The sequence below is a fragment of the Lepidochelys olivacea genome (genome assembly GCF_965140295.1).
Source record: "Lepidochelys olivacea isolate rLepOli2 genome assembly, chromosome: 2".
Lineage (NCBI taxonomy): Eukaryota > Metazoa > Chordata > Testudines > Cheloniidae > Lepidochelys > Lepidochelys olivacea.
In genome coordinates, this window is record NC_140412.1 from 138,416,476 (window position 1) to 138,431,322 (window position 14,847).

At 44.0% G+C, this 14,847-nt stretch overlaps 1 protein-coding gene across 3 annotated transcripts in view; it reads right to left on the reverse strand.

Annotated features, from left to right (window-relative positions):
• TRIO (trio Rho guanine nucleotide exchange factor) overlaps positions 1-14,847 on the reverse strand; it is a 401,689-nt gene that overhangs the window by 17,052 nt on the left and 369,790 nt on the right. For 2 of the 3 annotated variants that reach the window (XM_084621487.1, XM_084621488.1), the window contains exons 48-51: positions 13,198-13,955; positions 6,892-7,139; positions 5,333-5,471; positions 4,909-4,936 (exon numbers count right to left, since the gene is read on the reverse strand). In XM_084621487.1, coding sequence (XP_084477613.1) covers positions 4,909-4,936; positions 5,333-5,471; positions 6,892-7,139; positions 13,198-13,955 — 1,173 coding nt within the window. Of the gene's footprint in view, positions 1-4,908; positions 4,937-5,332; positions 5,472-6,891; positions 7,140-13,197; positions 13,956-14,847 lie in introns of those variants that run through there. The other variant, XM_084621489.1, reaches the window with a different exon arrangement.

Genomic DNA, 14,847 nt, shown 5'->3' on the forward strand with positions numbered 1-14,847 from the left:
GAGCGGGGCCTCCCATCTGATGAGTTGTGTCCTGGTCCCGCTCTGGAGCAGTATTGTGGGCATTTGGCATTGTGGGTTGTGGCAAAACGGTCTATTGAGGGGAATCCCCATTGTTGGAATATAGTTTGCAGAATTTGTGCTTCTAGTTCTCACTCATATGTCCATGAGAAGTTCCTGCTGAGGTTGTCTGCTGTGGCATTCTGGTTTCCAGGTAGGTAGGATGCCATGATGTGTGTTGTTGGAGATGCACCATTGCCAGAGGCAGACTGCTTCTGTGCAGAGCAGGTAAGATCGGGCCCCTCCTTGGCGATTTATATAAAACAGTTGCCAAGTTGTCCGTGAGAATCTGGACAGTTTTGTTGCAGATCGGGGGAGAAAGTGATGGCAGGTATTTTGAATTGCTTGGCGCTCCAGTAGATTTATGTGGAGATTTGACTCCTCTAGGGACCATTGGCCCTGGATGGTGTTGTCGGCCACGTGTGTCCCCCATCCTACCAGAGAGGTGTCCATGGTGACAGTGACTGATGGGGTTTCCCTTTGGAAGGGAAGGCCTCAGCAGACATTTGTTTGTTTTGTCCACCATGTGAGCGAGTCTTTCACTCTGCTGGGCATTGTAAGCAGTCTGTTGATTGGGTGTGTGTGAGCAATGTATACAGTGCAAGCCAGGTTTGTAGACATCTCAGATGCAGCCTGGCTTGTTTCATGACAAAAGTGGTAGCCAGCATGTGTCCGAGAAGTTGTAGGCACGTTCTGGCGAATGTTTGTGGGCTGTGTCTTACTGTTGTGATTAGGTTTTGTGACAAAGTTCCTCCTCTACCTTGGTGGGTCTTGTGCTTATTGGCGGATTTGCTCGCCTTGGAGCTTCACGGCAGCCCTTAGCTTGGCTGTTTTCGTGAACCCACAGTCTAGGTAAACTCCTCCTGTGTCTGACCAGGAGTTGGGAGGTTTGGGGGGAACCTGGGCCGCCCTCTACTCCGGGTTCCAGCCCAGGGCCCTGTGGAATGCAGCTGTCTAGAGTGCCTCCTGGAACAGCTGTGCGACAGCTACAACTCCCTGGGCTACTTCCCCATGGCCTCCTCCCAAAACCTTCTCTCACCATAGGACCTTCCTCCTAGTGTCTGATAATGCTTGTACTCCTCAGTCCTCCAACAATATGCATTCTCACTCTCAGCTCCTAGCGTCGCTTGCTCCCAGCTCCTTACATGCACACCACACACTGAAGTGAGCTCCTTTTAAAACCCAGGTCCCTGATTAGCCTGCCTTAATTGATTCTAGCAGCTTCTTGATTAGAACACCTGCAGCCAATCAGCTTGTCTGTCTTAATTGTCTCCAGAAGGTTCCTGATTGTTCTGGAACCTTCCCTGTTATCTTACCCAGGGAAAAGGGATCTACTTAACCTGGGGCTAACATATCTGCCTTCTATTACTCTCCTGTAGCCATCCGGCCCGACCCTGTCACAGTTTCTTAAGGCAAGAAACCATTGTTGGGGTAGCCGTGCTGATGCCATGACACAGTCGAGGTGTGCCCTTATAAAAGTCCAGTTGTTGGGTTGGGGTCAGGGTGGATTTCTGTAGGTTGGTTTGTAAATAGGGTTAGGGTGGTGTGAACTGCCTCATCGTATGTCGGTGCTTTCAGCAGGCAGTCGTCTAGATAGGGGAATATGGTCCCACCCTACTTGCGAAGATGTGCTGCTGCAATGGCAAGTACTTTGGAAAAAAACCCTTGGGGCCATAGAGAGGCCAAAAGGAAGTATCTTGTATTGGTCGTGTAGGCTGCCCAGAGTGAATCGTAGGAATCTCCTATGCAGGGATACAGATTCCAAGTGTCCCTCGTGTCACACGGGAGTCCTTCAGGGTGTTTAAGGAGACATCTGTGCTCTCTGCAAACAATTTCTTCCCCTCAAAAGGTAAGTCCTCTACTGTTGCCTGAACTTCCCTGGGGAAGCCGGACAGATGGAGCCATGAAGCCCTCCGCATGACAATCGACGTGGCGATGGAGCAGGCTGCTGTGTCAGCAGAATCCAGAAAAGCCTGCAGAGCAGTTTTGGTGATGAGGAAATCCTCTGCTATGTCGTCTTTATATTGTTCTTTTTTGTCACCTGGGACGTGGTCAATAAAAGATGACATCTGAGAAAAAAAATGTTGTGCGTGTACTTGGCCAGTAATGCAGAATAGTTTGCTATGTGCAACTGGAGGGTCGCTGATGAAGAGGCTTTCCTGCCGAAGAGGTCTCGGTGTTTCCAATCTTTATCATAGGGGTGGTTTTGGTTTGACGTTGCTTCCCCCTTTGATTAACTGCCTCTACCACCAATGAGTTTGCAGTAGGGTGAGTAAACAAAAACTCAGCTCCTTTAGCCGGCATGTAGTACTTCTTGTCAGATCACTTACAAGAAAGTAGGGCTGTGGCTGGAGTCTGCTATACTGTTTTTGCTGGGGCCATGATGGCAGCATTCATGGGTAGTGCTATCTTGGCTGATAGAGAAGTTTGCAATGTGTCTGTCAGCTTATGTTGAGTCTCTGGTAACTCAGCCAATGAGATGTCTAATGAATCAGCTACTCTTTTAAACAAATCCTGAAAGGATTTGAAATCATCTCCCAATGTGGGGGGAGGTGGCATTATTGTTTCATCTGGAGATGAAGCTGGGATGGTGTCACCCTCCGGCCTGTCCGCAGATTCTTCAGCTTCCTCCTCCAGCAGTCCTGGGGAAGCTGGAGCAGATGGAGATGATCACTGTGTCCTGGACCTGGGTGGATTGGATGGCTGGGTATCCTGGGCTCTGTATAATACCCAGGAGTCCCAGTATGACCACTGCAGTGGGAAGGCCATGGGAGAAGACACCCTTGTGAGGGCTGCCAACCCACGCCCTGTGGGTCCAGGTTTAGGAGAGGAGTGATGAGGTGTGCCCACTCTTGTCTCCACTTCCTCTTCTTCATCACTGGAGAGAGGAGGGGCAGAGTCAGTGAGTGTCACGATAAAGCTTGGCCCTGACTCTGGCCAGGGTGCCATCGGTACCAAAGAGCAGGTGGAAGCAATGAGGAGGTCTGCATGGCTGACAAACTGCTGAGGTACCGGGAGATTCGGTGCCATCAGCACAGGCAAGCTCAGGCTGGGAACCAGAGGGAGCGTCGGTGCCGCAGACTTGTCATGTTGTATTGGTGCAGCAGGTGGCACCAGAGTGCGGCGCTGTGCCTGAGGTTTCCAATGAGGCTTAGTTTTGCTGCTATGAGAGTGAGACCGCAGAGGGTCTTTTGCTCCTCAGGATGTCTCGGTACCGGACGGGCCCAGTGCCTCGTGGTCCGGTGCTCTGGGTGCTGTTGATACTGAGGCAGTTTTTGTGTATGGGGATTGCTTTTTTGGAGGTGAATCCTGGTCTGGAGAGGAGTGAGACCACTTTTTTGTGGCTTTGGTAGGACCAGGGTCCTTAGCAGTCATTTTTGAAGAGGACCCCATATCTGAGGCAGCTGAAGGTGAGAACTGGTGAGGTGGCATCTTGGACTCGGGGTCGGAGGATCTCTCATCATTAAAAGTTTTAATTGGAGGTCCCTGGCCTTTCTTGTCCACGCTGTGAGTTTCTTGCAGTGGGGACACGTTTGGGTAACGTGTGTCTCCCCCTGCAGGCAACGGACACACTGCGATTGGCTGTCAGTCACTGGTATTGAGAGTCTGCAGGTCAGACAGCACTTGAGACCTGCAAAGCCCAGCATGTCTGAGAGGCTAGCTGAATGAAAAATGGGAACAGTCCCGGTCTAATGCCTCTTTGGCGGCTGCCTGCCAGAGGCAGGGACAAAAATGGGAAAGTTTTGTTTTTTTTTAATGTGAAAATGAAAGAAAAATGAATGGAGAGAGAAACAATCTGGAAAATTAACTGAGAAAAGGGCAGAGATGAAAGGAATATGAGAGTACATAGGCCACTGCCATCGTTCTGACTGAAACCAAGGGCAGGAGAGAAGGAACTGGGTGGCGGTTGGCTCCACGTGTGGGGTGTCTGCTCGGAGCAGTGCAAGACGGCTGCTGCACATGCATGGCCAACTGGGGCACTGGTACCACAAGTCTCCGACTAGAAGTGCAGGGCACCAAGACACCCGCAGTGGAGCACCCACAGGGACACTCCTTGAAGAAGAAACCTAAAGGTACCTATGAAATTATGTTCTCTTCAAGATCTGGGCCCTTGCCAGAGCAATCCATGTATTTATCACCTCACAACTGGATTACTGAATAGAGTTTATATCTGACGATCACTCAGAAGCCGGAGCTGGTGCAGAATGCTGTACTCCATCCAATATGTGGATGTTAGCAAAATTCAGCAAACACACAGGTTTTCTGTTTACTCGTAGGTCTGATCAGCCCTTGCATTTGAGGTGCTCTTGTTAATATTCCCTAGATTTAAAGGTGAGGAAATGGAGGCAGGGCATTCTTGGGGGAGGGTTCTCAGTTCTAGATCTTGTTTCCCCCCCGCCCCCCATCTCCAACACAGCGTGGATTTTACAGGCCTTCTGTGTTCAATACAAGACCCATCTCTTTTTTCAGGCGTAAGCCATACTGGGTAGGGAGAGGAAAAGAGTGGGTGGGAATCTGCTAGCAGTGGTGTCTTTGCCCATTTCTTAAAGGTATGTTACACAGTACAATATGTATTTGTTATTATTTGTGGATATATGCCCAAAGTTCCAAGATAATATCACAGCACGTACTTCAGGAACTGCCTTCCCTTCTCCCTTCTCTTCTTCAAGTTTTTAAGACACAATACAGTCAATTCCTGATGTGTGTCACATCAAGCAAGTGACTATTTCTGGTGATGAAACAATGAGGAGTGGTTTCTCCTACACTCAAAATCACATCAGCAGATACAATGCAAAGTATGTTTTCCTCAAACTATGGTTACGATGGCTTTTAATTATTAGAACAACTTACCATCATAAATGTAGTTGGGGTTGAGAAGCTGAAAAAGAGAGAAAGTGAAATAATTAATTCTTTCAAGTAACATTCTTAAAACTAATATTATTTCCAATGGTCTAAAATGAAAAAGCTTTAGCATGGTGATGGGTTTTAGCCATACCCACAAAAGCACAGAAGCAGCTGCAACTCAGTGTTTTGGCACCCATACCACTCTCCCCATATTCACTTTGGAACGGCCTCACAGCCCCAAACTGGAGGATCACTTCCACAGGCTCTGAATTTGGAGAAACAACATGAAGAACCACACTCACTGAGCCAAATTCCTCCTTGGTCTAATGCCACTCAGGTCAATGCTGTTACACAAGAGACAAATTTGACCCATTATATTAACTTACCCCACAGGCTCATTTTTGAAATACCATATCCTTGTAGCATTTACCTTCACGGAAACCTTGTTGGCAAGTCCTTCTCGGGATTTGCGATAACCATTTTCTAGCTTGCCTTCCCTTTTGCCGTCTTTATCTTTTTTCTCAGATTTCTTCCTTATACGGAGTGCTGTGTGCCAAGATGTTGACTTCCTGAAGGCAGAACATTAACATTTTGTTCAACTCTTTTGAGCTCTCAGCAGGGCATTGTGCTGTTTAACTTCACTTGCACTGGAAAATTTTAATGTTTGTAAATATCCGAGAGAAAAGATTGCAGAGTCCAGTCGTGTTGAGTATGGGAGCTGTAAAGGAAACTCATAAATATCTTCAAGAAATCTTAGATTTCCTGGTGACCCTCTAAGCTAAAAGTATCAATTTTGATCTCAGTGTATTTCTGCAAAAAATTACAAAATTAAAGGATGCAGGGTAAGTATAAGAGACATTTTGCCTTTGTCTAAAACTGTAGACAAAATGAAAGATCAATGAGAAGCGTTGTAATGTATGGAATCTTACCTATGAAGCGAAGTCTTTCATAAAATCATGGAAACTGTTAGTCAAACACAGCAATGGCCCATCTGTCCTGTCTCCAAGCACAGGTGCCGTTTTTTCAAAGTGATGGGGGGTGCTCGACCCCCCAGCTCTGCCCCCACTCCACCCCTTCCCCCAAGACCCCATCCGGCCCCTTCCTGCCTCCATGCCACCCCCACCCCCAACAGCACCGTGTCCTCGCTCCTCTCCCCCAGCCTCCTGAACGCCACGAAACAACTGTTCATGGCGGGTGGGAGGTGCTGGGAGGGAAGGGGAGACTCTGGTTTGTGGGGCCTGCCAGCAGGCTGGAACTACTGTGGGGAGCTGATAGGGGGCTGTTGACGGTTGCTCAGCACCCGACATTTTTTCCCTGTGGACGCTCCAGCCCCGGAGCACCCATGGAGTCGGTGCCTATGTCTCCAACACTGATCAATGACAAATGTTTCAGATACAAATGTAAACCCCCCCATAAATCATCCAATTTTCCAATACTACAGTATGGGGAGAAATATACTTTCATGCCAACAACCATCTTTCTGCTTTAAAGCATAAGAACTGGCAGCCCCGGTAATCTCATTCTAATTGGTGTAATTATAGTTTATTATTCTTATTAATAGAAATGCCTAATTCTTAATAAATTATTCCATTTAAAGTTTGCCTTAATTTCCATTTCAGGTCTCTTGATTCTTTTATTATGGGAAAGGTTAAGTTTGAGTGCATAATTAGTCTTCTTTCAGTAACATTAGGTATCATTTCAGGAAAGCTAAATAGCATTTGTAATAAAGAAAATACTTGCATGGGTTTCTTAAACATTTCTATCATAGCAAATTTCCAACCTATAAATCAGTTTTACTGACACTAAGACACACCAAATATTTTCCAGGAATTCATCACACGTGAGGTCCATTTCCTTCTGGAAGTTCACAAAAACTTTTAGTTTAGAAGGCTCAAATCCTGATTTAATTATAAATCTTTTTACAAAATGCTCAAGTAACATAAAATATGTGCAAACTCTCTTCTCTTCTGAAGAAACCCAGACACTCACTTGATTGTTCCATCATGGTTGTCAATGATGACTGCACTGGTATGCCCCAAGACATAGCCGGGAATCCAGCCCTCGGCTGCAGGGCACTGGTCAGTGGCGGCTCTGAACACCAAAAACATGTTCTGTTGGTTGCTGGCTAGAATTTGCACGACCTCTCCTTGGTAGACATTTATCTCATCCTCCTTCACTGCCGTGTAGTCGTGTGTCACCAGCATGGTGGAGATATTGCTACTGCTGCTACTTTCACTCTGTAGGTATTAATGGGATAGGGACAGAGAGGGGAGGGGAAAAAATGGGATCAAGTTTAGAGCTCACACAGAGGACACTTAAGATTACATTGTGCTGCGACACTAAACAATCTGTAGTCCAAGGAGTTTATCTGTCTTTTTGAACATGCCTGGTCTACTGTATCTTTGTCATTTACACAAATAAAATATACTATTACCTGCCATTACAGAAAGCTGATGAAGAAATGGGGATTTCCCCCCACATTTGTTACTTTTATTTATCATTCTATGGATCCCAGTTTTATTGAAGCCTCAGGGCACCCCTTTTTACTACCTACAGAAGCAAACGACAGTACATGGGATTATCCATTGGGAGGCATTATAAGTCACAATTTGAAAGAGAGACCAAAAATTAAGGCTAGGACCCAACCTAATCAAAGCTGGGAAATTCAGCCTTGAAGCAGATGATCGTTCTCACCTTACTCCATTTGTTGGATCTTAGGACAGTAGCCCAATCTTGCATATTACATATAATAAGGTACAAAAGGGCAAAATGAACTGGCTTTTGTTAGTGTTTCTCAAAAATCTTAATGCTTGACAGTTTAGTCTGTTAAAGACTAACAGATTTATTTGGGCATAAGCTTTCGTGGGTAAAAAACCCACTTCTTCAGATGCATGGGCCATTTATGTTAGTCTTTAAGGTGCCACCGGACTCCTCCTTGTTTTTGTGGATACAGACTAACACGGCTACTCCCTGATACTTTGTGCATTTTTTTAATTCTTTATTTTTAAATGCGCAGGATGAGATAAATTAGCTACTTTTTAGGTGTTTAAAAAAAAACACAAAAAAACCAGGAAAAACAGATCATTAATTGACCCATTTATAGCTACCCTACAGTTGGAGGTCTTTTTTCTCATATTCTATCAGTAAGTACAACCATTATAAGTGCGTGTAGTTACAAGCATGGACTCAACATTGTATGGGTATACCTGAATTTTTTGCCTTTCTCCTTAATAAGCATTGGCAACAAATGTTGTAATGACTGATCAATAACTCATATGATATAAATCACGCTATCGAAGTTTTTCAGCCATGAAAAGTTATCTGTCTTGACAGTGGTCCCACCTGAAAACTCAGGTCTAGCTATTACCTCTTGTGACTACCTTATGCTTCTTTCTGAAATTTTAATGAATGTCAACATGCAATTTCTCATCAGACTAACAAACCAACTCCATATAGCTTGGCCCTGAACATCCAGTTTCCTTAGGAAGGACTTAAAGGTAAGCCAACCTGTAAACTGGGGGACTGGATGATTCCGGGGAATAACAATGTGTCGTAAGTGTTGGTGCTCTGAATATATCTTAAGTCGATGACTATTATCACTACTACCACACAATGGCTGGTCAATAGCCCAAAGACATTAAGCTGATGGTGAAAAGTTGTCCCCAACAGAAAATGCACCCTGTGCTGGGAGTCTCAGTACAGAGGGCAAGAATTCAACTGTCTCCCCATTATTATTATTATGCCACTCCTATCTGATAATCAATATCACCTGTAACTGCAAATGAAAAGAAAATGGACCACAATCTGCTCAGTTACATCAATGTCAAGTTTCTTCAGATTTATACCAGTGTAAATGATAGTTTGGCCCAGTGTTTAATACGTGGTTGTGGTCAGAAGAGTAAAGCCTGCTCGAATGGCACCTTCTTACCCAACACAACTGCTCCTGATGTATATTCTGAGTCATCACTGTAGGCAGCATGGTTCCACGCACAGTGCACTGGGCTGGGAGTCAGGACACTTGAGTTCTATTCCTGGCTCTTCCATCTACCAGCTGTGTGACCGTGAGCAAGTCACCACACCTCTCTGTGCTTCTGTTTCTCTTAACACTTTTGTGTGTGTCTACTTTATTTTGAATTCAAGTTCTTAGGGGTAGCAACCGTCTGTGATTATGTGTTGGCACAGTACCTAGCACAGCTGGGGACTTCAGGCACTACTATAATACCTTAGTATTACCTGTAATACTGCTCTGGTGATTAAAGTAGGTATGTACTGCATTTCACTCCTATTATCATGACAGAGCGCACACACCTCTGGGTGAGGGAACAGGATTTTATTCTGGGCTGCATACCCCTAATAAGGTAATTAACTGAATTCCAGTTAACTGACTTTGTATTACAGTTAACAATGTTCAAGACAAAAAGAACCCAGCTTGACTCCCCCACCCTAGGGAGAGTCAATGGTCCCTGTAAATGGCATATCTGAGGAGGGAGCATCTGCAAACTGCCTGCCTGGACTGGGAGTGTGCACAGCCAGCCAGCCAGCCAAAGGGAGAGTCAGCACATAGAAATCCTCCTAGCAGCTCCCCTAATACCAGTAGGGAGCATCTTCTGATTTTTATGCCAGCCTAGGAATGTGCCCATCATATCTACAAAGGCAGGGAAATCCATCTAATTTCCAGGCTAGTCAATGTATGAACACAAATGACCAGCCCCAGTAGGGAGCATCCATAAATTCCAACATGGTCAGATTAATATATTCCAAGGCCACAAGGGACCATTGTGATCATCCATGGAACACAGGCCAGAGAACTTTCCCAGAATAATTTCGAGAGCATATCATTTAGAAAAACATCCAATTGTTTTAAAAATTGTCCATGATTGAGAATCCACCACAACCCTGATAAATTGTTCCAAATGTTAGCTTCCCTCACTGTTAAAAATTTACGCCTTAATTCCATTCTGAATTTGTTTAGCTTCAACTTCCAGCCACTCGACTGTGTTATACCTTTCGCTGCTAGACTGAAGAGCCAATTATCAAATATTTGTTCCCCATGAAGGTACATACAGACAGTAATCAAGTCACCCCTGAAATCTTCTCTTTGTTAAACTAAAACAGATTGAGTCCCTTCAGTCCACCACTATCAGGAATGTTTTCTGACCTTTTAATTATTCTTGTGACTCTTCTGTAAACCCTTTCCAATTTATCAAAATCCTTGAATTGTGGGCACCAGAACTGGACAGTTTTCCAGCAGTGGCTGCATCCGTGCCAAGTACAGAAGTAAAATAATCTCTCTACTCCTACTCAAGATTACCTTGTTATCATCCATAACTCTGCTGGCCATAGATTTCTCCTTGTGTCCCTTTGCTTTCCTTATCAATCTTCTACAATTCCTAATTTCTGATTTATATTCATTACTATCAACTTCCCCTTTCTTCCATTTGCTATATATTATTTTTAATTTTTTATAGCTGCCTTCACTCCCATTCTGTACCAGGTAGTTTTTCTTTTCCTTTTTTTAACCAATATGGCCTTCTTTCTTGATTGTGGCTTTTTGGAAATCTAGTTACATGTTCTTAAATAATTCCCAATTATCATTCACGTTTCTGATTAAGTTCTACCGCCCAGCTGATTTGGCTTTTAATTGTTTTCAGCTTTGTGAAGCTGGGCCTATTAAAGCATCAAGTACACATTTACTAGTGACTTTATTCTGTTTGCACATTATAAATGTGATCAAGTCATGATCATTTGTATCTACGTTACCTCTAATTTTTAGTTCTGTAATCAGTTCCTCTTTATCTGTCAAGAAGAGGTCTAACATAGAATTCCCCCATGTTGGATGCAACACTTTTTGAATTAGGAGATTGTCATAATATTTAGAAATTCCAGGGATGTTTTAATACTGGCAGCAAGACACCCCGAGAATATGTCACTTAAACTGAAGTCCCCCATGATCATGCAGCTTTTCCCCCTATTCATTATATATGGATGTGCAAGAAGCCGGCCATCCTGTTCAGGGGTCTGCAGCAGACACCAACTAATACCCAATCTTGTGCTTTATCTGATAGGACATTGATCCATAAGCATTCAAGGTCATTTTCTCTTGACTTATCAGTGACTCAGAAACAGGTAATGCCATTTTTGACAGAGTGTTATTCCCAGTCTCCTTTTGCCTGCTTGCTCCTTCCTAAATATGTGATAACAATTGATTTTAACATTCCAATCATGTGAATCATCCCACCAGAACTACTTGCAAACTGCTAGTACTGTCAGGGAAACTGCACAGCAATCTAGCCCAAGAAGGGAAAACCTGCAAAGTACCACGTCTCCCCATAATTCAAGCATTGTGTACCATAAAAGCTTAATCAAGAATTGTTTCCACATACTTGACAATCCTACTAAGTAGAAATCTTCTATGTTTTGAATAGGTGTTTCTCACAGCTTTTACAAGAGCCAGACTAGAAGGTTCATTTCATGTGTTTTTCAGGGTTGCCCCCTTTTCAGTTATGAAACAGAAACAAATGCATACATGAGTGCATGTGTATGTATATTTTTACACATATCATTTAACTACATCTATATACGTGTGTGTAAATATGTACAAACACACATCCACAAATGAATACATCAAATTTAAGGACATAAACCTTCACAGCTCATTTTCTCCAATTAGTTGATCACAGAGGGAAGTCACTAAGTTAAAATTTGTGACATCACCTTGTATGACGACAGACAGTGACGTTATAAATGTAAAATTATGACCTACCTCCATAATCGAGCTAAAAGAGAAGGTGAGTTGTGAGGGAGAAGGCATATTCAGGTAGCGCTGGCTATTGTAGGAAGCAAACACAGAAATTATGGCCTCCTTTTCAAGTTTTCATGAATGTCCCAGTTCAAAAAATGGAATTTTAATAATTGATTTAAAGCCTTATTTGGGAATGACAGAAGAAATTGGTATTTATTGCTTTAGTTCACATAAAACTATCTTATTAATGCTCTATTCATTTATTCAAAAGACATCTATTTACCCTAGATATCATATTAACATAACATTCTGCTAGACTAAAGAAAAAGATAATGGCAAGACAAAGCCAAACCAAATGAAAATTAGAAAGGAGACCAGATCAAATAAAAAAAGAATACATGCAAAGCACAATTTTTTTCCTCTAAGGCTATTACAAAGGTAAGTGTAAGAACTAAAACATCGAGAGAGCTCTATATGTTAAACAATTCTACCAAGAAGTGCATGCGTTTAAAAAAGTATTGCAGGTTAGGTGATTTGCAATTGGTATTGTGTAGGAGCTGTGACAGGTACTGAAAAAACAAACACTTGTGAAAACAACACTTAGTGAGGGAAAACCAAATGCTGGTAAAAGGCATGGTGACATGCCTATCACATTCACAGTGAGTGACATTCATTTGTTGTGCATTAAATTTGCACATGCCCCATGACTATGTTGCGTTTCCTGGTGGACATCAGTTCAGGATGTGGATTCTGTTAACCCTTTTTTCCCCACACACACAAAAAAGTGCAGACTAAAAGGTTGAATCTCCAGATGCCCTAACACAGTTTCTTTTACACAGGGGAATAAAGGCGTGGAGTGAATATTTCCACTTTCTTACTTTTGGGGGGCTGACGGTGATCAGAGTTTTTTTTTGGTTGTGTGTTTGTGTGTTTTCAGTTGATACTTGGAAGCTTCACTGACCAGATATGGGATTTAAAGAGGATGAGTAAAAAGAATGCTGCAGTTCAATTAAGGCTGAAAGGAGTAAAATAAAGCAGCCCAGGGAGTGTGACATGGATGCCTCACCAAAGTCAAAACTATATAGGGAAAAACAAAAAAGGGATGGATGTGCGCGGGGGAAAAAAGCCCCACGACAATCGGCCAACTGGAAATCTTACAAATGCTGTTGGTGGCGCACAAACAGAGGCCATGTGATTGCCATATTCAGCACGTTAATTATCTGCCTTCGGATTAGAGACAAAAAAGCAAGGAGAGCAAGTTAGTAGGAATCAGACTAGTGATTGATGTTTCAGCAGAGGTGGAAGTCACAACTAATGTTAGCAGTTGTGTTGTGTCTGTATACATATCACAAGTCTGCTGTATGCATACACACACAGACATAGAATATATATTCTATTTGTTTGTGTAGAGAAGATATTGGAACAGTTGATTATTTCAGAGCAGTGCAGCACTGGAGAGCCAGAAGTTAGTATGGAGAGTGATGGTAACGCACAGAAGGGGAGCATGGGAAGGTTTTAGAAGAGCTCGCAGGACAGAGATGCTCCGCTCTTACCCCATTACTTTGGGTGGAGTGAACTGACTGCTCGCTGGTCGAGGAGCATGTGCTCATGCGGTCTGTGTCCTTGCTGTGTGAAGAGTGGCGGTGGACCTGGCGCTGGAGGGAGTCATTGTCCCCAGGGAAAGTGAAGGAGCCAGGACGGCTGGCAGGGGATGCTGGGATGGAGCTCCAAAAGGAGCCCTTTTGCAGGGGACTGCTGGGTGGAAAGGTTTCCTTGCCAAAAGGAGAAGGGAAAGTCGTTGAGAGAGGAGAGTTCATTGGAGAGATGGCTCCTGGCCTTGGCTTCCCGAGCGTCAGAGATCCTATGCTGCTCCTTGAGCGATTGTCCTCCGAGCTCCCACGCAGTTCTTTCTGGGCTCCATCTGCTGACCCAGAAACGTTTCCAGCTGTCTTCCTGGGGCTCTCAATAACTTTCATCTTGGGAATCTGCTCAGCTTCTTTCTCAGGACCATCCGGTTCTGCAATGGGAGGGTGCCTGGCTGGCTGGCTGAGGCCAGTCTCTAGGGATGTGCTGTGGGGTGGCAGGGAGGGATTATGAATGGACATACCTGACATCTTGTCTGCCTCTGCTTGGGCGGAGGCTGCAGAGGAGACCAGGACTGGGGAATGGTGTCTGACAGGCTGGGGGATCCGGGAGGGCCTGCTACGGCTGGAGCTGGTAATTCCGCTACAGCTGCTGGGGCCGCTGCTGTTGCTGCTGCCACCACCACCGCTACTGTGGTTCTTCTGATACTCAATTGGTGATGTCAAGGCTGCAATTTAAATACAGGGGAAGGAGCAGAGGGAGTGAGAAGAGGGCAGGTTAAAGCTGGATATGTTTAATGCAACCTTAGAGTTTGACCAAAAACAAACTTTATTCTTACATAACACCTTTACTCCACTGACCTCAAAATGCTTTACAGATATTAATGCTTCATGACATCCCTGCAAGGTAGACTGGTGGGTAAGATTATATTCCCAAAACAGATGGAGAAGCTGCGGCAGAGGTTAAGCCATTTCTCCTACGTCATAAGTCAATGGCTGAGCTGTAAATACCTGCCACAACTCCCAGCTCCCGGTCCTGTGCTCTAACCACCATATCCTGTTTCCAACAGGTCTTTTTACATGATTTTTAAACCAGTTCTTTCACAATGGAAAAAAAAAAAATCTATGCTGAGGAAGAATGAGTGATTCAAAAGTAGAAACATAAGTGTGAAGGTCAGTGAAAAGACCCTTTTGAGATCTGTGGCAATTCCTAGCTTTCTCCTAGTGACTCTAAATGTTATAGTACTAAATGCTGTTGGACAAACTATGAAGTAATGCAAGTGAAATACATTTATACTGTAATGTTAGGCTGACACTTTGGTTTAGCCCTCCAAAAACTCCCCTTTATTTAAAGCGGATACGTTATTTCCTCATATCAGAGGGACATTGTCAATTTTAATTCTTTCCTATAAAGCACTTTGAAATAGTCAGTTACAGGCCACTACACAAGTTCAAACATTTGTTGGGAAGTGAAAACAAAGGAGCATGTTTCCCCCCAGCTGAAAGGCCTGCCACCCCAGAAGAAAGAAATCTTTTGGAGTATTACTTGAACTAGGTCAGATAAAATATGAAGGAGAGCAAGTAGTTGGGGCATCCAGTACAGCGCCTGGGGCAGAAAGA